At 62.6% G+C, this 21,002-nt stretch overlaps 4 protein-coding genes across 4 annotated transcripts; all 4 read left to right on the top strand.

Moving 5' to 3' along the window:
- Positions 1-3,621: 3,621 nt before the first annotated feature.
- Positions 3,622-6,612, top strand: LMXM_12_1210 (hypothetical protein, unknown function; the record flags this gene model as incomplete). Its single annotated transcript, XM_003873149.1, has 1 exon — positions 3,622-6,612. One exon carries the CDS (start codon positions 3,622-3,624, stop codon positions 6,610-6,612), a length of 2,991 nt encoding a protein of 996 aa, XP_003873198.1.
- A 1,766-nt stretch (positions 6,613-8,378) lies between these two features.
- LMXM_12_1220 (conserved hypothetical protein) lies at positions 8,379-12,611 on the top strand (the record flags this gene model as incomplete). Its single annotated transcript, XM_003873150.1, has 1 exon — positions 8,379-12,611. One exon carries the CDS (start codon positions 8,379-8,381, stop codon positions 12,609-12,611), a length of 4,233 nt encoding a protein of 1,410 aa, XP_003873199.1.
- A 3,868-nt stretch (positions 12,612-16,479) lies between these two features.
- On the top strand, positions 16,480-17,469 carry LMXM_12_1230 (conserved hypothetical protein; the record flags this gene model as incomplete). Its single annotated transcript, XM_003873151.1, has 1 exon — positions 16,480-17,469. One exon carries the CDS (start codon positions 16,480-16,482, stop codon positions 17,467-17,469), a length of 990 nt encoding a protein of 329 aa, XP_003873200.1.
- A 562-nt stretch (positions 17,470-18,031) lies between these two features.
- Positions 18,032-20,638, top strand: LMXM_12_1240 (hypothetical protein, unknown function; the record flags this gene model as incomplete). The annotated part of the gene is made up of 1 exon (XM_003873152.1): positions 18,032-20,638. One exon carries the CDS (start codon positions 18,032-18,034, stop codon positions 20,636-20,638), a length of 2,607 nt encoding a protein of 868 aa, XP_003873201.1.
- Between the last annotated feature and the right edge of the window lie 364 nt (positions 20,639-21,002).

Consider the following 21,002-nt stretch of genomic DNA (forward strand, 5'->3'; position numbering starts at 1 on the left):
GACGACAGTGTTGAAGCCGTGGCGCCACAGAGGCCGGTGAGCTGCGGCTGTGTACGCGTCCGTTAGTGGGCGTGCTTGGGGCACAGCGGACGCGTGGACACAAGGAAACGATTTGTTTCCTTGTGTGCGCCTTGCTGGTCTCCCGCGGGTGAGCGTAGCATGGCATGATGGTGTGAAGGGTGGGGAGGGATGGCGTGCTCTCTTGCTTCGGTGTTGCACGCGGGCATCGGTGCTGGAGCGCTGGGGATGCCGGTGGCGAGGTGTTCGCCATCTTGTAGGCGGATTTCCGAATGTGTGCGCGGCCTGAGATGTAGTCTCCCCTCGCTGCTGGCGGCTCCATGTAGGAATGGGGGGGGGGCAGCTCAATGTTGGAAAGGCGCTCACCTCTCTGCGGGTTAGGGGCGATGAGCCAACGGCGCAGCTCGAGGGTAGATGACCAATCAATCGCACTGCCCATCGGTTTGGGGGGCTGGAGCCGTGCCGAAGGGGCTGCCCCAGGGGTGGTGGCCGGCATGAAGGTGCAGTGGCTCTGGGACGACCTGCGAGGCGCGTGGGCAAGCTGAGCTGGCGGCAGAGACGGTGCTCATGCTACTGGGCCGGTGCATTGCCGTAGCGCGTTTGTCTACGGGTGCTTGTCACCACACGGTGTGTGTGTGTGCTGTCATGACCGGTGGTGGGTCGGTGTTGCGCTCTGGCTGCACGGCAGAACAAACCTCTTGAGGACGCAGTGCTTGTAAGCGCGAAGCTCATGATACCGTCTGTTGCTCATTACCCCTCACGTGTCTCCCTCTCTGTCTTCCCAGGCATGATAAAGGCAGTGCGGAAGCGTTGTTTGTATGACAAGCCAAGGCAGTGGCGGGGCGTGGGTGACGGAGGGATGCGAGAGAGTGCAGTTGTTGATCTTTGTGTTGTTGGCTGGGTGGGCTGGGCTGGTCGGTGGGGTGTGTGGATGCGCGCCTGGCGCGTATGTGTTCACGATTTTCCGATGAAGTGAGCGGCACGTGGCGATGTCTGTGAGCGATATCCTTTTCGGTTCTTGTGTGTTTTCTTTTGTCTTCTCTCCTTCCTCTCCTCTCCGCACGTGGTGGCTGTTTGTGCCGTCGATTGGTTTATGTATTATCACCCGTCGACTCTCGCTGGGCCGACTGCTGCACGGGTTGGGGGCGGGCGGGCACAGAAGGAGGTGGCCCAATGCAGCACCTGAGCGTGTGTGCGCATCTCCCCCTCCCTGTGTGTGTGTGTGTGTGTTTGTGTGCCCGCCGCCTTCTTTGGCGGATCACTTTGTGCCTCCTTTTCACGTCTGCCTTCACGTGTTCCCTCTTGTTATCATCATCCCCCCCCTCCCCCCATTGTGCCTGTCGAGGCGCTACGGCGGCTGGCCATCTATGTGTGGTGGGGGCGACACGGTCCTGTCCGCTTCATCCTTCTCTGTATCTCTGTCAGCGTGTTGATCCTTTACTCATCCTTCTCTTGCCTTCATCATCTCTATGCTGCCATCTCTTCTACGTGAGGTCACACGGACCCATCCCCCCGCCCTCATCCACACCAGGCTTTCCCTGTCCGAGAGCTTATCGCTCCGTCGTGTGGTGTCTTGCTTCCTCACCATGTGCACTCTCGCGTCGACCTGTCGTAGCGGTCGCCTGCATGTACCGCTCTCTCCATCTCTCTCTTGCGATGCCGCCTCCGTCTCGTCGCTTTCCGTGTGTGCATTGCCTTCGTTGGTTGCTGTCTTACACCTTCCCCTCGTGACGGCGGGCGACCTCCCCTCCCCTCTCCTTCCTCCGCCCGCGCCCCTCTCCCGGACGTGCTGCAGTGTTTCTCGTCTTTCCGTGCTCACCTCGATCTGCTCATTGTAACTGGCCAACTCCGGCTTAGCAGGGGAACGAGTCCCGTGCCTCTGCGGTCAGTACCGACACTGCGCGCGCACCGACTCATCTCTCTGTCGTGGTGATCGCAGGGTTGGCTTCGTTGATCCCAATCGCTTTAGGTATAAGTGGCAGCGCCGCCACACAGGCGGACGAGGGTGTTATGGTGGTGGTGGTGGTGGCTGTTGCAGGAGAAATGGAGCGAGAGCGTGTCTGCGGTGGCGCTTGGCGATGCGTATGTACGGTGGTGTGCTGGCAGGCGGGAGGAGGAGGGGGGGGCTTTTTTCTTTCGGATGGGACTGTGTTGGAGAGGCGATGCACGGGCGGCCTCGGCGGGGCAGACGCGCTTTCTGTTTGAATTTGTGTCCTTGTTGAGAGAGCAGCGTTGGTGCACGGCTGTACTGTGCGTTCTGTTTATTTGAGCTGGGGGTCGGGGCCAACTTATTCGGAAGGGATACGGCCCCGCTAACCGCGCAGGGCAACCAGACAGCAGGCGGGAAACGTGCCTTTGAGAGCTTCGTTGGCGCATGACTCAGGCGTGATGGAAGGGCGGGGAAGAAGAGGCGAAGGGGAGGGGGTTAGCCACTGCTTAACAGTGGGCGTGTCGCGGCGGCTGTACGCCCCCCGACGCTCTCCACACCTCTGCTTGGGCGGTTGACACGAAAGGGAGGGACTCGCTCTCCTCACTCCCGCGTTTAGCGTTCTCTCTTCTCTTCCACTCTCGCGTAGACCTGCCATGAGCGCGCTGAGGCGGTGCTTTCACTTTAGTTTTCATGACGAGGCGCTCGACATCTTCGCGTCATCCCAGCCGCAAAGGCGTCGAGCCAGTATCTCTCGTCAGCACCCTGTTTGGACAACTCTTTCCGCCTTTCCCTGTGCGGCATGTATGGTCATCCCCACACGCAAAAGCTCGACACATGTATACGCACGCAGCGACCAACGTATATGTACACACAGGTGCACATATATATATATATATATGCTTGGCTACAGGCAAGCCCCACGCGCATCACGAAGTGGTGCCTGCGCTGTGGTGCACTGTCCCGTGAGCCCGATCCTTCGCGCTGCACCTCCACGTTTGCGTCAACGCAACAACCAAAGAAAAAGTGAACGCTCTTGTATCCTGTGTGTGGTTCTCCCACTGTTGTGCATTCACCCCCCTCCTCCTCCCTCCGACTCCCCTGCTGCCACTGTAGGTGTCCACAGTGCTGCCTTGCCTCCCTGCCGAGTCGCCAGAGCCATCCATCTCTCCCTCCCTCTCCCTCCTCTTCTCTGCCCGTGCCGCCGCTTCTGCTCGTCATACACACGCGCCCCACAACATGCCGAGCGCCGACGTGCTCCTCGACCTGCACAACACGTGTGCCGCTGACTCCGCCGCACCCCCTCCCCTCCCTCCTCCGACAGAGAACAAGGGTCACCCACGCACAAGGTGCGTAGGCTGTCACTCTCTTGCTTTGCTGTATCATTTCCCTCTCTCCGTCTTGTCGCCGCATACGACGCCTCCCCCCTCCCTCCTCTACCCAGACGCGGACGCAGAGCGCCAGAGACAGGCGCGCCCCCGTCCTCCTCTCCCGTCCTTTCCTGCTTGCCATCTATTTCGCTTTGGGTGTAGGCGTTGCCCGTCCCTCCTCTTTCCCCCCTGTACGCACGCGGCAAGGGTGGGGTATCCCTTGCACTGCTGCACGCAGCGTATCCGCGAAGCGGATCTCCTCGCAGGCGGCTTAGACTCATTCCGGCAGCCACGAGCTCGACCTCGATGAGCCACCCATACGCTACGAGCGAACCGCTCTACGGCGCCGGCAATGACGCCGAGCACGTTGGGTCAAGTGTTGCCTCACCATCGTTGGGCGCCGCACCACCCGTTACCGCAACGACTCCTTCACCGGAAGGGCATGCCGACAGCAACGACAACGCACATTCGGCCGCCGCTTCATGCACGATGGAGAAGCAAACTCGCTACGACAACGCTGAGGTGATACACGGCAGCGATCAGGACGACATGGCGACTGCCGTCTCGCACTCACCTGACGTGTCGTCACCATCCTCCTCGTCCTGCTCTGCCGAATCGTCGATGCCACCATCGTGGCTGCCCTCTCGCTCGTCCTCGTGCTCCTCGGCGACATCCTCCTCGTTCATCTCCGCCTCTGATTGCTCGTCGTGCTCATCCGGCAATGCGGGACTTGTCGCTGATGGCACCAGTACTCCAGAATCGGGCCACAATCATCACCTCCATCAAGAGCGCCCCCACCACCGCCACCATCCTCCGCGTCACTGCTCAGACGATAGACACGTCACAGATGGTGACATCGACAGACGTGTCGGTGCACCAGCGTCGCGGCGCGTGCAGACGTCTGAGCACACGCGCTTTACCAGCGTTCTTGCTGGTGGTAGGCGGTGTGGCGACAGTGACGCGCTCGGCGCCGCGCCTGCGGTGTCCTGCGGTCGCATTGATGGGGATTTCGATGGTGGCTCGTCTCGCACACAGGACGTTTCGTGGTGGAGGTCCTGTGGGGCGGCCGCCAAAGCCACCGTGGGGGCCGTGCCCGCCGGGACATGCGACATGCATCCCTACTGCTGCGCACCACACAGTCCTCAGTCCCCGCTACAGCGCCGACAACGTACTGCTGGTGTCGATCCCACTTGCCGGGATCTGGCAACGCAGCGACTCTCGCCTTTTGTGACCACTCTCTCGGGCACGCTTACTGCATCCCCAACGCCACTCCCACCCCCTCACCCGCGCCGATCGTCGTCGGCGCAGCGCCTCTCTTCCAACGCGCCCATGAGGCACACCCCCGGTGGTGTCCCGCGCTCCTCGAAGCCGCTTTTCGCAAACAAAGGCAGCGGCAGCAGCGACGCCAGCGGGGGTCTCTCGGCCCCCACCGCCATGGATGGGAGCGTGCCGCGGCAGCCGTCGCGCAGCGTTGGCTGCGTCGCGAGGCAGGCGCGATGTGGCACGCTGCGCCGCTCCTTCTCTTTCACTTCCGGGGTGCCGCCCGTGTCCGCGTCCTACTACGAAGTGCCGTCGTTCTCTGCCAGTCGCGCTGCGTCTCCTGTCGCCGCTGCGAACTCAGCAATCGGTGTGCCGCGCACCTTGCTCAGCGGCGAGCGCCATCATGAGCGAACTGCCTCCATCACCTCCTCGGTGCACTCTGCTTCGTCATCGGTGCGCCCGTCGGTTCCCTTGCCACCATCGCACGTTGGCATCCCCTCGAATATGATGGCGGCCATGTGGGTGGACTTGCCCCTGTCCCAGTCGGGCAGTCGGAGTGCCACACCGCTGAACAGCAGTGATGCGTATGCGCCACCGCGTAGGCGGCGCACGACGCCGCGGCGCCGCTCCGGGCCCCCAAGCCCGGCAACAAGCACGCTGGCGGCTTCGGTTGCGTCCTCGCTCGACGGTGCCGGCTACATGTCCTCGGCTACCGGCGGCGCTCCCGCCAGTGCGCGTCGCTTGCTGGTGACGGTCAGCACGCAGACGGACAACGACTCAGCCACTGTCGAGGGTTGCAAGGCTCCGGTCTCCCTTACTCGCCGCCTCTACTGGAAGTCCTCGAATTCCCCTTACGTCGCGAAGGTCGGCAGCGGTGAGCGCTGCGGCGGCACTGCACACCAGTATAATCTGAATGACCCCTTCGAGAGCGAAGGCGCGGCTCTGACGATGGTGGCGTCGGTCTCGTCGACCTCGGCGGAGGTATCACCGCGCTCATTGCTTGCGAGCGTAGCCGAGATACGCCCCGACGACCACGCAGTCCAAGCGGTACTCGACGCTGACGCCGCACGACGCGTGCATCAGCACATCGCAGGGGATGCCATGCGTGGCGCAGCGCCAAGCGCACCAACATCTCTGTCCGCCGATGTGGCCACGAAAGTAGATCATGTGAGTGAGGGTAACAGCCTGTCAAGTGCTTCGGCCGAGCCTCCGGGCGCGATGTACGTGTATGAAACCTCGCGCGTGGATGTGCCGCCTCGACAGGGCGGCGCCAAGGCAGCCGCAGTCGCTGTCAACACTTCAGCTCCGACTGAGGTAGGGAAAAACTCGCCAGCGGGTGCTCTCACGCCCCTCACGACGTTCCCGTTGCCCACGTCGCTCGTGACTCAGCCGCGAAGTTTCGTGCCAGCAGCGCCCCCGCAGTCCCAGGCGGGCGCACCGTCAGCAGGGGGTGTGCCTCCGCCCACCACTACAGCGGTTATTTCCGACGAGGCAGGCGCACACAGCCCACTGAAGACAGCTGGAGAAGGACGTTGTGGCGCCGGGAGAGGCCCGACGTCGGTAGACTGCAGGGCAACCGAACCTCTGGAGGAAGCCGACAACCCCTCAGACCCTCAGCCTTTGACACCCTCACCGAGCGACGAAGTGTGGCGGCTTCGCGCAGAGCTCGCCCAAATGCGCCACCAGTACGAGCAGGTTGTGCAGCAGCTACGCCAAATGCAAGACTCCGTGACTGCGGCTGGACCGGCTGCTGGCTCGAGGAAGCCCTCACCGACGGCAGCGGCGCTGAATGCGGGACACCAAGCGGCGATGGAGGCAGTGCTAGTCACCACCTCGCCCTCTCTGCCAGCCGCATCGCTTCCCTCCTCTTCGTGTCCAGTCGCCATGCAAAACCGCTCCGGCACGCCAGAAAATCCTGTGGAGGAGTCAGCTTCCTCTGTCTCGTCCAACAGCGATGGCAGCGCGGAAGATGCCACGGCGACGCTGGAGCACGTGCGAGCGGCCCTGCAACGGGCTCGACGACGTGCGACCAACTAATGTGCAAGGATGGAGCTCAGCAGAGAGGCGCCTGACCTCTGCCCCCTGCCCCTTGCCCCATGCCCCCCCCCCCCCTCCCGCACACACAGCGGTTTTCTCACGGCAGGGAGCGCATGCGCATCTGCAGAGGGATCGGCCACCCCTTTCTGCTTCTCTTCTTCCGTCACCGTCTCTGTGCTGCCGCCTCGGCGGCGGGTCGCTCTTCGTGTGTTTACGTCTTCTCCCTTTCCGATATGTGTGTGTGTGTGTCGCGCGTGTCTCAGCGCCTTTTGCTTCACTATTGCCAACACCCGCTTATTTCCCGCATTGGCCCCTCCTCCTCCTCCTCCCCCCTCCTCGCCCTTCGCCGTCTCTCATGCTCTCACCTCCCTCCACCCCTCCTCTGCCACGAGTGCGCTGTTACGTTGCTGCTGTTTGCTCACTCGGCTGTCTCTCCGCGCGCGTGCGTGTGCGTGTGTGCCGCGCCTTTGCAGAAGGGCGTGTGCTTCTCTCGGCGCGTGTATGTATCACTTTGTAGCCTCGTCTGCCGTAGGTTTTCTCTCTCGCTCGCTGACTGCATCTTGCCCGATTTCCCTTGCTGATGCCTCTGCGCACATCAGTGACCAATCACATCCCTGCGGGCGTCATGCTGCAGGTGCGCGGTCTGTCCCCCCCTCCTCCCTCCCCCACCACCAAGCAGCGTCTTTCACGGTTGCGCACATGTGTCGGTGCGGAACAAGTACAGGGCACCATGCATCGTGCTTGCCGACATATGGAGAGGTACACGCACAGGTGCACGCATGTGGAGGCTTTTTCGGTGTCCACCTATGCAATGCCGCGCTACCCCATCGCGCTGGCTCTCGTGCATCATCCTCCTTCAGCCGCCGCCTTCACTCTCCCAAATCTCGCTCATCCACCGGCAACGCACAAAACGGGGACAGTGACCCTGCGCCCCTTCCCGCCGCATTCCCATCGCTCCGGTTCCCGCCACAGCGGCCTGTGCAGAGCAGACCTCACGCACATCCTCCACCACATCACACGCCGACGCACACGAGCTCGTTGTTGGTGCCCACACGCACGCAGTGGTGCACGGCCTTGTGCGCGTCGCCTTTTCAGCTTTTTTATTTTTCCATACTCCTCATAGAAGTCACACAGCGTGCACGCGGTGCAACAGCATAGGGAAAGTGGACGGCGGAGCCTCAAGGGACGGTGCAGGCTGGCAAGCGCTCACAGACACTCGCATGCAACGCACAAGCGAGCCGTCCGATACAGAAACAACGAGCCTCGACGCTCTCTCTCTGTCTGTCTGTCTGTCTGCACACATCTTCGAAGACGCCGTGCCACTTGATCGCCCCTCCCCCTCCACAACCGCCACGTGGCGCTCCGCTTATCGGTTGTTGACACACCGTTTCTTTCATAGATATAGCTGCCAGTAGGGGCAATAAGGGCTGGAGCACGAGAAGGCGCGTTGCCCCTTTCATCTGCACACAGCTGCTCCGTTGCTGCTCTTGCCTCTTTCTGCGCGTGTGCGGTCTTGCACTCACCCCCCGTTCACCGCAGCTCCGTGTGCCTCTCTTACGGTAGCCCAACGCCATCCGCATCGTCGACCGCTTTTCCTTTCGCACTGTGGACGCGTGCCGCGCAGGCTGCAAGACCTGCTGTGGCTTTTCGGATTCTCTCGAGAGCTGCGATCACTTCGGGTGTCGCCGTCACCTCTTGTGCCGCCTTCTTTGGCGGATAGGTTGCCTCACACCTGCAACTCTCTCTCTCTCTCTCTCGTGCTCGTCATGCTGGCGCTTCGTGATGCTCACGCGCCAGGTGCAACCCGTGTCAGCATCGGTGGGCAGCATCTACTCACAGGCGGCGCGGATGGGGTTGTTTCGCTCTACTCGACGAAACACTGGCCCAAGGCAGCGGCGCTATGGTCTTTCAGATGCCACGACGGGGCTGTCACCGATGTCGCGCTTGTCGACGCGCTCGAGCTGGCACTGAGCTGCGGTCGTGATGGTCGCATACTGCTGCACGAGAGCATCGCCGACAGCGCAAAGCTTGTCTCTCGCGTGATATGCCAGGTCACAGGTGAAGTGCGTTGTCTGTATATGGACATTGAGCGGCGGCGGCTGTACATCGCGGGAGACTCGCTGCGCTGTCTGGACATGTCGCAGGACAAGTTTCACATCCACACTATTCCATTGGTGGTGCCCTTCCCGCTTGTGTCGCTGGCTGTTTCGCCGTGTGGAGGGTATATCGCCATGGCCAGCGCGTCTGGGGAGCTCGGCGTGGTGCCGACGCACGCCACGACACCGGCAGAGGCGGGCGCGACGCCGAAGACCCAGTTTGTTTTTCGCTCTGTCCTTTCACCCACCGCGAAGAAAGATGACACTGCGATGTACCGTATGTCATGGTGCCACAACACTACCGGCGGGCTCATGCTGATGGTACCTACATCCAAAGAGGCGCAGGTCTACGTGCTTGAGGACCGTCACAACAACAGCAGTCTCTCTGCACCGCGCATGCGTGCCATTGGCGGGCTGCATGATCGGCACTTTACTGATCTACACGGTGCGCTTGTCTATCCAATCACAAAGACCCAGGTGGCATGCCTGCTGGCGACGCGTGATGGGCTCTTTGTGGGCAAAGTGCACAGCAAGACGTTGGTCATGTCGCGCCATATGTCGGAGCGCTACAACACCTCATCTTCCTCCACCCTAAGTAGTGGAGCCGTCATGCTGACGGCAGCTGAAGGCGAGGACAGTGGCAGCACAGCTGCCGTCGCTGATGTGCAGGTGAATCCGGTGAACGGAGACGTTGCCGTCGGGCTCACCGACGGACGTATTTCGCTGCTGCGTCGAGCGTCGCCAAGGGCGTGGAGACCAGCCACGGCAACCGGTTCGGGGACTGCACCGATGGAGGGCAACGCCGATGAAGATGCAGAGAGCATTGCAGAGGAGGAGGATAAGACGAGAGCGGGCAATCGGAGCATGCGTCACGAGCGCCGCACACGCCGTGCAGATACGAACGAATGTGGCGCTGGGCAGGCGGGGAGGGATGACGATGACTTCATCGACGACGGCAGCGATGACGGCACGGCGTCTGTCGACTCCGCCTCCTCGGCGTCCTCGTCGATCGCGTCTTCGGACAGTGGCGCCGCCCCAGAGGACCTTGGAAAGGTCGTGGTCGACCTGCAGCGCGACGGGGCCTCTCTGCGTGACCACGACGGGGAGCGACCGTCTCGCTGGCGCGATGATGAGGAGGCAGCCCTGGCGCACGCCAAGCGCGAGGCGGAACGGGAGCGGGGCCGCAGCCGTTTTCTTGACGACGAGGCTGAGGAAGGGACGTCTAGCGACGACGAAGAGGTCGGGCCCGGCAACGATAGCGCAAGGAGGGCAGGAGGTCAGGCTAGTGCTCCATACGACGAGGAGGACCACTACGATGACGACCTCTCCATGGAGGGCCACGCCGAAGAGAACGGCGACTTGGCAAATGGCCCTTCGGGCCGCGCTGGGGGCTCGAGGCTGCCGGCCGGTCGCGTACCGACGGTGCAGGACTATTCCTTCCAAGTCGGCGCCACCCCAGCCGGGGAAGAGGGCAGCTGCTATCTGGCCTACAACTCCGTTGGGTACATCCATTGCAGCCGCGACGCTACCACAGTCCACTTCCACGACATTTCGCACCCCGCCGTGCGCTTGCAGCTCCGGGACACCATCCTGATGGGGGCGCTGAGTCCCGTCGGTGCCGGCTTCATCGTTCTACCGGCTGACCCCACTGAGGCGCAGGGCAGCGTGGACGAGTCACCGCGGCTCTCCGTCTTCTACCACGTCTTTACGCCCCTTGGCGCGCAATCGGAGTGGCGTGTAGCGCTGCTGCCCGGCGAGACGGTGCGGTGCATGGCTGCTGGTATCCGCTATCTTGCAGTCGCCACGAGCCACTACCTGCGCATCTTCTCCCTCTCTGGACTGGAGCTGGCGGTGCTCAGCAAGTCCCAGCGCATCGTGACGATGGTCGGCACTTCGTCACGTAAGCTGATGAGCAGTTTCAAGGCTGATTTCGATCCATTGGTCATCATCAGCCTCACTGGCACCGGCGAGCTGCTGATGGAGGTGATCGATGTAGGGGCACGCACGTCGGCGCTGTCGCCGCGCGCGGTACCGCTTACGGAGCTGCCAGATGGCTCGACGCATCAGTTGCAGTGGCTTGGATGGTCAGAGGACGGCCTGCTGCACATCGTGGACACAGCCGGTGTGGTGCGCCAGTTCACCGAGGACTGGGGTGGCTCGTGGGTTCCGGTGTACGACCCGCGCACGCTTGTGGACCAGTCGTACGCGCTCTGGGTGTACGGCATCAGCGAGAACGCGCTGCTAGCGTACCGCTACTCCCGCGATGACCCGTCGTACCCAGCGGCGGCGGCGAGCGGGCTGAGCACAGAGCTCGTGCCGCTCTTTCTTCCCCTGACTCGCACGATGGGCGAGGACGGCCTGGAGCGGTGGGACAAACTGCTGCGCCAGCAACTGCGCTGCGACGAGCTCAAGCGGCACAGCACCTTCTACAGCGCAAACATCGCCAAGTACGACGAAGTGCACGACCACCACCTGCTCCAGTTCTTTGACAGCGCGCTCAAGAGCCAGCAAACAACGCGGGCGATGGAGCTGGCCATGCTCATGGAGATTCACGACCGCGTCGTGAAGTGTGCGCAGCTCGCGAACTCCAACGGGCACGTGAAACTGGTGCCGAAGCTGTTGGCGCTGTACGAGATGCGCATGTCGACGAAGCAGAAGCGGAAGTGCGGACTGCCAACGAAGGAGAAGCTCGCGTCCGACAAGAAGAAGGACGACCTGCTGCTCAAGCTGCTGGCCCAGATGATGCCGCAGGACAGGACGATGAAACCTGCCGACAGTGCTGCGGCTACGCCACCGACGCCCATCGCGGTCGAGGTCGACGATGACGAGTCGAAGAAAAAAAAGACTGAAAACTGCACGAGCCCCCTTCGCGGACCAGCCTCAACGACGGCATCGAGCCTCACTGCAACGTCACCATCCGCGGTGTCGACGGCGACGACGGCGGACCTCAGCGCTATGCCGTCACAAGCGCGGCGTCACATTTCCTTTTCAAAGGAAGTCACCCTCGCACCACCTGCGTCGCAGAGTTCACAGAGCACGACGACGAGCACTCTGTTGACGACAAGGAGCAGCGCGCCTGCTCCTTCGCGCAAGCTTGCCAATCCATTTGCCCGGACCTCTGTGAAGCCCGCCAAAGCCGCTGACGAGGTACGGCATACATCACTGTCGAAGCCCCCGGAGTCGCACCATCAGCATCAGTCCCAGCTGCAGGTGGCGCTTCCCGCCTCTGCGCCGCACTCCTCCACTGCGACCGCCACAAGGGCCGTCACACTCTTGGGCTCGTCGCAGCTGCACACCCCGCCGCGCACCAGCGTTGCAGCGACAAGGACGACCGCCGTTTCTGTTGCTCAGGAGAGCGATGCCGCCACGTCTCTCTTCGCGGATGACACCACACCGACAGGATCGCGTGTGAGTGCTGCGCGCATTGCGTCCTCGCCGAGCCATGAGGCGAGCCCTCTGCCCACTGCGAGCACTGGCGGCAGTGCCGCGACACCGTCACTGTCTGCCCCCACGTGCAAGCCTGACGTGCACCGTGCAGCCGCCTCGACGTCCTCTACCGCATTTATTGCACGCGAGCTGCCGACCACGAGCACCACTCTGGCAGCGAGCGGAACGCCCCATCTCAGCCGCGGCGCTGTCGATCCGTTTCTCGAGGAGCCGCCCAAATCCCTCGCTGACACCCCCACCTTTGAGGTTCTGACGGGCTCCCACACCAGCGCCACATCGGCAGCGGCGGAGGCACCTATATCAGTGCAGTCTCTGCTCGATGTCGGACACGGCGAAACGACCCCGGTAGTGCGCAGCGACAGCTTCGGTGAGGCCCTCCGCAAACGGTACCGTGAGGATGAGGAGGAGGACGCCGAGGAGGCACCGCTTGCGATGCTTCCAAAGTTGTCTGTGTGACACGTCAGCATTGGGGAGACGCCAGTCGGAAGGGGGTCGTCATCGCTGCCGATAGTGGGCTCGTGGGGCTCACACGGCGTTGACTGCGCGCGTGGACTCATATGTGTTGCTGCTAACTTGTTTTTGTTGGTGTGCCGGCTCTTTCGTCCGTGCAGCAACGGCCACAAGAGGAAGGGCAGCCGCCATTGTTGGCCAACGAGATGTGCGGACGCGTGAGGCGCTACCCCATTCACTCGCTCAATGCGTCTCGCAGATGGGGACGGGGATGGGCGTGCGACCCCCCTCGCTCCCCTTCTCGCTCTGGTGCCTGCAGTGCAGTACTTGTCAAGGGCGAACACGCAAGAACAGTATTGTCGAGCCCCTGTCGTTGTGTTGCGGATGCGGATGTGTCGGACGGCGTTTGTGTGGTGGCAGGGGTGCCGTAAAACGAACAACGAGTCTTGCAACGTTGCGCGTGCCTTCTTTCCTTCTCCCTCGTCCCGCGCAGAGGTGCCGCCCGTTCACCGCCACCGCCGCTTCACAACTGCACATCAGTCACGCAGAGATAGCGCTAATCATACATGCCCAACCACGTCCGCTGCGCACCCACCGCGTGCAGGCCACATCGGCGCTCTTCTAACGTACAGGACCTCTCCCGGCTGCGCTTTAGAGAAGAAAACGTCGCTTGAGCAGCTGCGCATGGACTCGCCGTTCTCGAATAAAGTGCGCCTCCACGCCGTCGCTCACCGTGTTTCATAAGGCCTGCATGTCCTTCGATCCGCACCGCATCACAGACAACTCATTGGGCGACCCAAGTGAAAGGCCCCCCCCCGCTCTCCCCATCGATCGAGTTGTTGCACCCCAACGCACCCATCATACCACTCGTACGAAATCAAGGACAGCTTCACGACGCGCTCATCACGCAGCTCGGAAAGGACGAGGACAGTGCGGCACCAGATGGGCACCACGACTGGAGCGGTGCTTGTGGACGCTACGCGTGCGCGTGTGGCTCGGCGGATGACGGCGCTACCATCACGGCACTGAAGAGGCTCGGCGTCGACCTTCGCCTCACTCGCTGGACCATGTGTGCCCCTGGCGATGGTGGCGCCCGCGCTCGCCTGCACGGGAAGCCGTCCACGACGGCCAGGCTCGCATGCAGAGTTCCACAAGGATGCGTGCGGGGCGCCCTTCCCCTGCATCACGTGCGGTGGGGCCGCTGAGTGTGGTGCTCGGCAGGGCGCACGGACTGCGCCAGGCCCTCTGTGCTGATGACCGCACATCCCTGAAGCCCTCCGCCGCCGGGGACGTCGTAGGCGCCACACTACCGTCCGCGCTCTGGAAGGCAGAGCACCGGGCACCGGAGCGCTTCGTGGGTGTGTGGGTGCCCCCGCCGCCTTCCCCCCAAAGGCAGCACGCCGTGCTTGGTGCGCGACACGGCAACGAGCCGAGGCTCTCCGCAGCGCGCGCGCGGACGAGGCCCGCCGCCCCCGCCTGTTTGTGCTGTGAGGGCGTGCGGGCTGAGGGGAGGGCGGAATGCCGCTGCCGCCACCGGCTCGTGGCCGCGTCCCACGCGGCACGACACACGCGTGCAGGCCATTGCAGACACGCCGCCCCGACAGCAGCGCCGCCCGGCGACCTCCCCGAGGATGCGGTCGTGCGAGCAGTGCGCGCAGGCGCTGTCCGGCACCGCTGGCACGGTGCATCGCGTCCGAAGGAGGTGCGACGGGGTCTGCACGGATGAGGCGCTGACGCCGGCGGCACGACGAGGGCAGCCCGGGTAGCAGGGCCGAGTGCTCCGGGCTCCGCACTGTGAAGGGTGCGCGCACGATGTTGTGGGATGCCGCGGCTTGTGGCGGAGCGTGGCATACAGGCGGTGTGTGCATGGCGTGCGAGGGCCCTGACCTGAGGCTGGCCCGCTTCCTGCCGGAGCTCGTGCGGCCCTGCACGCGGCCCACCCCCTCCTGCCCGCACGACAGACGCCGCCGCTGCTGCCCTCGAGCGGGACCCTGGGCGCCGGAGGCATGCGAAGGGGGAAGGGGAGGTGCGCGGCGGAGGCCGTGCCCGATTTGGCGGCAGGACGCTCCGTTGTCGACGACAGTGTTGAAGCCGTGGCGCCACAGAGGCCGGTGAGCTGCGGCTGTGTACGCGTCCGTTAGTGGGCGTGCTTGGGGCACAGCGGACGCGTGGACACAAGGAAACGATTTGTTTCCTTGTGTGCGCCTTGCTGGTCTCCCGCGGGTGAGCGTAGCATGGCATGATGGTGTGAAGGGTGGGGAGGGATGGCGTGCTCTCTTGCTTCGGTGTTGCACGCGGGCATCGGTGCTGGAGCGCTGGGGATGCCGGTGGCGAGGTGTTCGCCATCTTGTAGGCGGATTTCCGAATGTGTGCGCGGCCTGAGATGTAGTCTCCCCTCGCTGCTGGCGGCTCCATGTAGGAATGGGGGGGGGGCAGCTCAATGTTGGAAAGGCGCTCACCTCTCTGCGGGTTAGGGGCGATGAGCCAAGGGCGCATCCCGATGATCGGGACACAGTGCTAGCCAGAAGCTCGGCTTCTCGCAGGCATGATGGTGATGGGCAGGTGTAGATGGGAGGGCACTGTAGGCGCGTGCGTGGTCGCTTGGTGTGCCGTATGTTCTTCGAGAGGGAGCGCACGTGCACGGGTGGAAGGGAAGCCCCTCCTAGCGTCCCTTGTCGCTCCGACGCAGTTTTGGGGTTGTTGTCGCCTGCTTGCTTGGTGCATGGGGGCACGCCATTCGCATGTCACAGCTCACGGCTGCGCTGGTGGAAGTTGCATCTTCCGTGATGGTTCGCTGTTTTCCCTGTCACCGTCGCTCTTGTCTCTCTCGCTCTGGAACCGGTCAGCGCAGTCGTCGCGGCCGCAATGTTGGCTCCCACCATGTTGTGCATCTCTCTGTATATGTGTGTCGCTGACCTGTTTCGTGCTCGACTCGCTGCTCCGATTCTTTTACTCGTACCTCTTCGTCTTCTGAGGAAGCGCTTGTCTTCACGATGGAAACAGACCGGAGGAATCAATGCAGTGCACTGTGCCGCTGCGATCAGGCTCCATAGGCATGCTGCTCCCGTCTGCATGCATCCACGTGCAAGGAGCTGTGGTTCGCGGCGCAGTATGTTGGTGGTGTCTCCCTATTCCTTATGCTGTGCCGGTGCTGAGCTGCGTCAGGCCCACCTCCCTCTCCCCCAAAAACCATCCTCACGGGCGCATAGAGGAGGCCCATCGCCGCCTGCGCACCGGCTGTGCTGCATTCATCTGTAGCCGCGGCGCATATCGGTGGGGTTTTTGCCCCGCTCTTGCTCTCTCCATCTGCCCTCCCCCCACTTGCTGCCGTTTTCTTGTTTTCCGTGACTACGCACTGCGTCGTGGCGCCACACAGCGACTCAGGCGTCTGCTATACAGGTGTCCACTTACGCGCACACGTAGACGCTGAGTATATTACACTGCTTCTTTCATCTGAGTGGCCGGCGCGGGCGATTATTGCTGTTAGAGCTTCCCCTTGTCCTTGTCTTCTCTCTGTCTCTCTGCCCCTTTTTTGGGGGGACACGGAACTTGTTTCACCTTCCTTGCGCTGTCCACGGCGCACATCGCTCCCATCGCCAGGCCTGCGGGTGCCGACGCACGTGCGGCAGCGATAGGGCTATCGCTCTTGACAAAGATACGGCCGCCGCACACCTCCCTTTGCGATTTGTTGCGGAGGCACAGCTATCGACGGCGCAGTGCATATCCATCCTTTCCCTCACACCCCTCCTCCCGTGACGCAACACGTGCGCTATACCGCGATTGTGTGCGTGTCCGTTCGGTGTTGGTGAGAGTCAGTGCGCGTGCGCTGTCTCGTCACGGAGTTGGCGCTCTTCTCTGTGTTCCACTCGGTCGTATGTCAGCTCTTTCCCCGCCTTCCGCACCACTGTCTCTGTGCAGCTCGCTCGCTGTACTCTACGACTCCAGTGAAGCCTCGGCTCTCTGTGCGAGGGCACTGTTGGCGATGGCCATCATCATGCACGTGGGTAATCAGGTGGAGAGGCCCGCACGCAATGCACTGCGTGTGCTCGTGCCCCTCTTCACCTGCCTCTTCTTCCTCTTGTACATCACGGGTACGTTCAGCGTCTTCCGTCGCGTGCAGGAGATCGTCAAGGCCGAGGAGACATCGCTGCGCTCTGCGTCCGGGATCGCGGAGTTCTGCAAGGATCTGCAGAAGCTGGCACAGCAGCAGTACTGGCAAGTCCTGTTCTTTATCACGTCGCTCTACCTCACACTTCAAACGTTCTGCGTCCCCGGGACGGTGGTGTTGAACGCCGCCGTCGGGGCTGTTATGGGCACCTTGTTGGGTGTGCCCTACTGCACCCTATTGGGGACGATGGGCTCGATGTGCTGTTTCCTCTTCTCCCGCATCGTCGGCACGTCGCTTGTGGAGGCGGTGGACGCGCGGCTGATGCAGGGAAAGGGCCTCACGAGAATTCGCAGCCAAGTGTCACACCACCGCGCGGACTTGTTCGTATATTTGATCTTTCTTCGACTGACTCCCATTTTGCCGAACTGGCTGGTGAACTTGGCTTCCCCGGTGCTCGGGGTGCCCCTGCACACGTTTGCAGGGGCGACAATGCTAGGTATCGTGCCGCAGACGTACTTGACCGTGCGCTTCGGCTCGTTGGCGCACTCGGGAAGACCTGGGGAGAAGAAGCGCATCGTGACGCCGTGGGACACGCTGCTGCTGGCCGTCACCGGAGTGGGCGTCCTCGTCGGTTTCCGGCTCAAGAAGAAATTCACGACGAACCGGAAAGACGGCAGCAGCGGCGGAGTGTCCGCGGACAGGTTCTCTAGCCTCACTGCATCCAGCAGTGGCGTATGTGTGCCGCCGCTGGTGTAGCACGACAGCCACACCGCAGGCGACGGGGGCTACCAAGCGCGCTGGCGCACTCCTCCTCTGTGCACGTGAGCGGCTGCCGGAATGTCTTGTGTACGGCGGCCACCCTAAAAAAGCGTGGAACACCTGATGCGACCTCCTATACGCGGACACGAACACCCAACATCCTCAAAAGTAAGTACAGCGCTGCCCTCGCATGCCGGCGCACACACGGGGACAATCTTCCACCCCCCTCCCCCCGCAGACTTCTCTCCCCTTCCCTGTCTATGTGAAGGAGCGCCTCACCTGCCGCAGCGTTGTCGGCGGGCCTTTCTCAGGCCTTTTGTACGCCGTTGCTCGTCCAGAGGTGGAAAGTTGTGTTGTCTGCCATCCCCTGCACCCTCGCCTCCGCTTCTTTTGGTGTTCCCTGCCGCTGCGTCGCTGGCGGCGAGGCTACGGAGCAGCGGGGTGCCCCTCTCGCGCTTGGTGTTTTCCAGTTGTACTACGAACCCTAGAAACAGAAAAACGGTGGATGCAGCCAGGCAGCAATGCATCGCCGTACTCACAACGCAGTGCGTTTAGTCGCATGATGGCCGCGAGGCGCGCCAGCAGCATGGATCCCTGCGCAGTTGGAGGCCCCGACCCCGTAGCTCACTACAGTTCTTGCCCTCCGCTGCCTGTCATTCGGCAGCCGGAGGATACAGCTCTCTCTGCCTGCGATACTTGCCCAGCCCCCCGCGCCGGCTTAAGGCAGCACGGGTCTGGCGTAGCGGTGCTCAGGGCCTCGCGTCAAGAGTCGCCGCCGGCGCCGCACGTCATCACGGATAAGACTCCACGCGCAGAGCTGCTCGTCGTCATCATGCAGCTGCAAGCGGACCTCACGCAGCGCACGGATAGCGTGAACGCTATTCAGCGAAACTTTGAGCGACTGAGCGCGATGCATCATGCTGAGCAGCTCGAGCTGCGGCGCTTGCGTTTGTTGGAGAAGAGGCGACCGGAAGCCGAGATCGACGGCCACAAAGCTGCGACACGGCAACTGGAGAGCGTTTTGGCGGAGATGCGACACAAAGCGCTGAGGCAGCAGACCACATTCGCCAAGATGGAGGAGGAGCTGCAGGCGGCAAACCGCTCGTGTGCGCTTCAGAAAGGCATAGCGCGACTGATCGCGTCGCACGCGGATGGACTTCGAGATGTCCTGCAGGCGGAGGCGGTGGAGCACTCTCAGCTTTACAGGTCTGCTGTCGGTGAGCGTGCCGGCATCAGCTCTCGGTATGAGGCGACGCAGCAGCAGGTTTTATGCAAGGATGTCGCGCAGCTAGTGGCCCATCACCAGGCGCAGATTGTGTCCAAATTGATGCGAGGTGGCGCTGCCGAGAGCTGCTGGCTCCTGAAGAGGTCAGAGCAGGTGTCCACTGCCACCCTACTGGAACTGGTGCATCAGGGGCTTCGTGAGACGGCCGAGGCGGTGCACCAGTATATCGCCGCCACACACGCGACTGACCAAGAACGCGTGCTCGCCGAGGCCGAAGACCAACGTGACCGCGAGGAGCTGCGGCGTGCGCTGGGAGAAACGCTGCGCCTTCGACTGCGTGCGACGGAGGAGGCTGAGACGACGGGCCGAAGGGTGCTTCTCTTTGGCGCACGTGAGGCATTCGCTACTGCTCAGCAGGCCTTTGAGGAGGCATGCTTGCTGAAGGCGAACGCGGAGGCAGCGGCAGCGGCTACTCGCTCATCGTGGGAAGTGACAACCGCTTTGCTCACGCGTCGCGTTTCGGACTGGCGCGACGCTGCGGATGTGCGACTCGTTGACTTTCACAACACCATTGAGGCCTCCATGACCGAGACGGCAAGGGTGCGTGACGCACAGAGGCAGCAGACTGCACAGCAGCTCCTGCTGGCCGAACGGAAACGGCTAGAGAACTTGCATGCATCTCAGATGCAGGCCATGCAGGCGGACTGGAGACTGCAGAGAGATGCTGTGCAGCAGACGCATGCAATGCAGCTGGGGCAGGTGCGAAGCGACCTCGTGGCTCAGGTACAAGTCGCCGAGGACCGTCGCGTGGTGGCGGAGAGGCGGACTGGCGCCCTTGACGCCGCTCTCATTCAAATACAACGGGACCACGCTGCGTCAGTGCAGGCCGTCGAGGCGCATTGGCGGTCTGCCCTCTCGGACGCAGTGAGCCAGTGCGAGCGGCGTTGGAGGACGATGTTCGAGGCCTCTCAAGAGCGGCAGAAAGCCTCTAGTGGGGCGGTGTTGCAACTTCTGGTTGATGTGCTGCGCACCCGTGGCCACTGCGTGTATGAGGAGCAGGCAGAACGCGCGGCGTTGTGCAGCCGTCACTGGAGGAAACAGACGCAGCACCTCCGAGACGAACAGGCTGACGTGGTGCAGCATGGTGTGGCGACCGCGCTCGTGTTTGAGCGTGTGCGGTGTCATGCGGAGGACGAGGCTACGAGTCGTGCTGTGCTGCACGCATGCGAGGCTGCCGACTGGGCGGCACTCGTGAAGAAAGAGGTAACACACAACGCGCAGGTTCATCATACCGTATTCATGGCTGCTGCAGCTGCCCGACTGGAAGGCCTACGCGCAGAGACAGCTGAGCGAGAGGTTAGGTGGCAGCAGCGTCTTGATGCACTGGAGGCAGACCTTCGACAAGCACAGCAAGAGCGCTTAGCAGCGGCGAACCGCGCTTCTGATGCTGTTGTTGCAGCGCAGGAGGCACACACCGCACTCCAGGCCACTCAGCGAGATTTCGCCGCATACAGGTGTGGTGTCGGCGCTGCGGCGCAGCGCATCGAGGTGGCTGAGAGTGCGACGGAGAGCGCGTGTTGTTGTTCTCTATGCCTGGAGCTGTATCGCAGGCCCGTTGCCTGCGTGCCGTGCGGGCATGTTTACTGCGCAAACTGCCTCCTGCGGCACACACGGAACAGGTCGCTGTCGAGTGTTACTTCGTCATTTGTTTCTGCTGCGGGCGCCTCAACCGGCGAGAATGATGCGGTGGGGGCGGGGGCTGAGCTGGAGGCGACCCACTGGCTCCGTCGCAAGTCTGCGCCACACGCCTCCCTCTTCTGTCCCGAATGCGCGTCTACGACAGTGTCGACCGTGGTGGAGCTGCCGATTCTTGGTGAGCTCACGGCGAAATACGACTATAAAAAACGAAGCCTTGCGGTGCTCCTGGCGGAGCTGCGGTGACAACCTTTGTGCTTGGAAAAGGCATAGACGAACAGCGGATGAGGGGAGGAGGGCGTTGCGCGCATGTGCGCGAGATGTTCCAAACAGTGGTGAGACGCGTATGCGGAGGTATTCGTCTCCCGGTCGCGGTGCGTGACGTCGAGTTGGTTGCTGTGGTTGTGGTCTGCGGGGATATTGTGTATATAGCACCTGCTCAACCTGTGCTCTACCGGAAAGGCGAATGGCGGTGGAGGACAAGAGAGGCAAGACGGAAAAAAAAGGAAGAGGCGCGAGGCGGCACTTTGGCAGACTGGCGCACGGCTCCCATTCTACCGATACCCGTCTGGCTGCTGCTGCTGCTGCTGCTCAAGCGCGCCACTGCAGA

This window comes from Leishmania mexicana, chromosome 12, assembly GCF_000234665.1.
Source record: "Leishmania mexicana MHOM/GT/2001/U1103 complete genome, chromosome 12".
Classification (NCBI taxonomy): Eukaryota; Euglenozoa; class Kinetoplastea; order Trypanosomatida; family Trypanosomatidae; genus Leishmania; species Leishmania mexicana.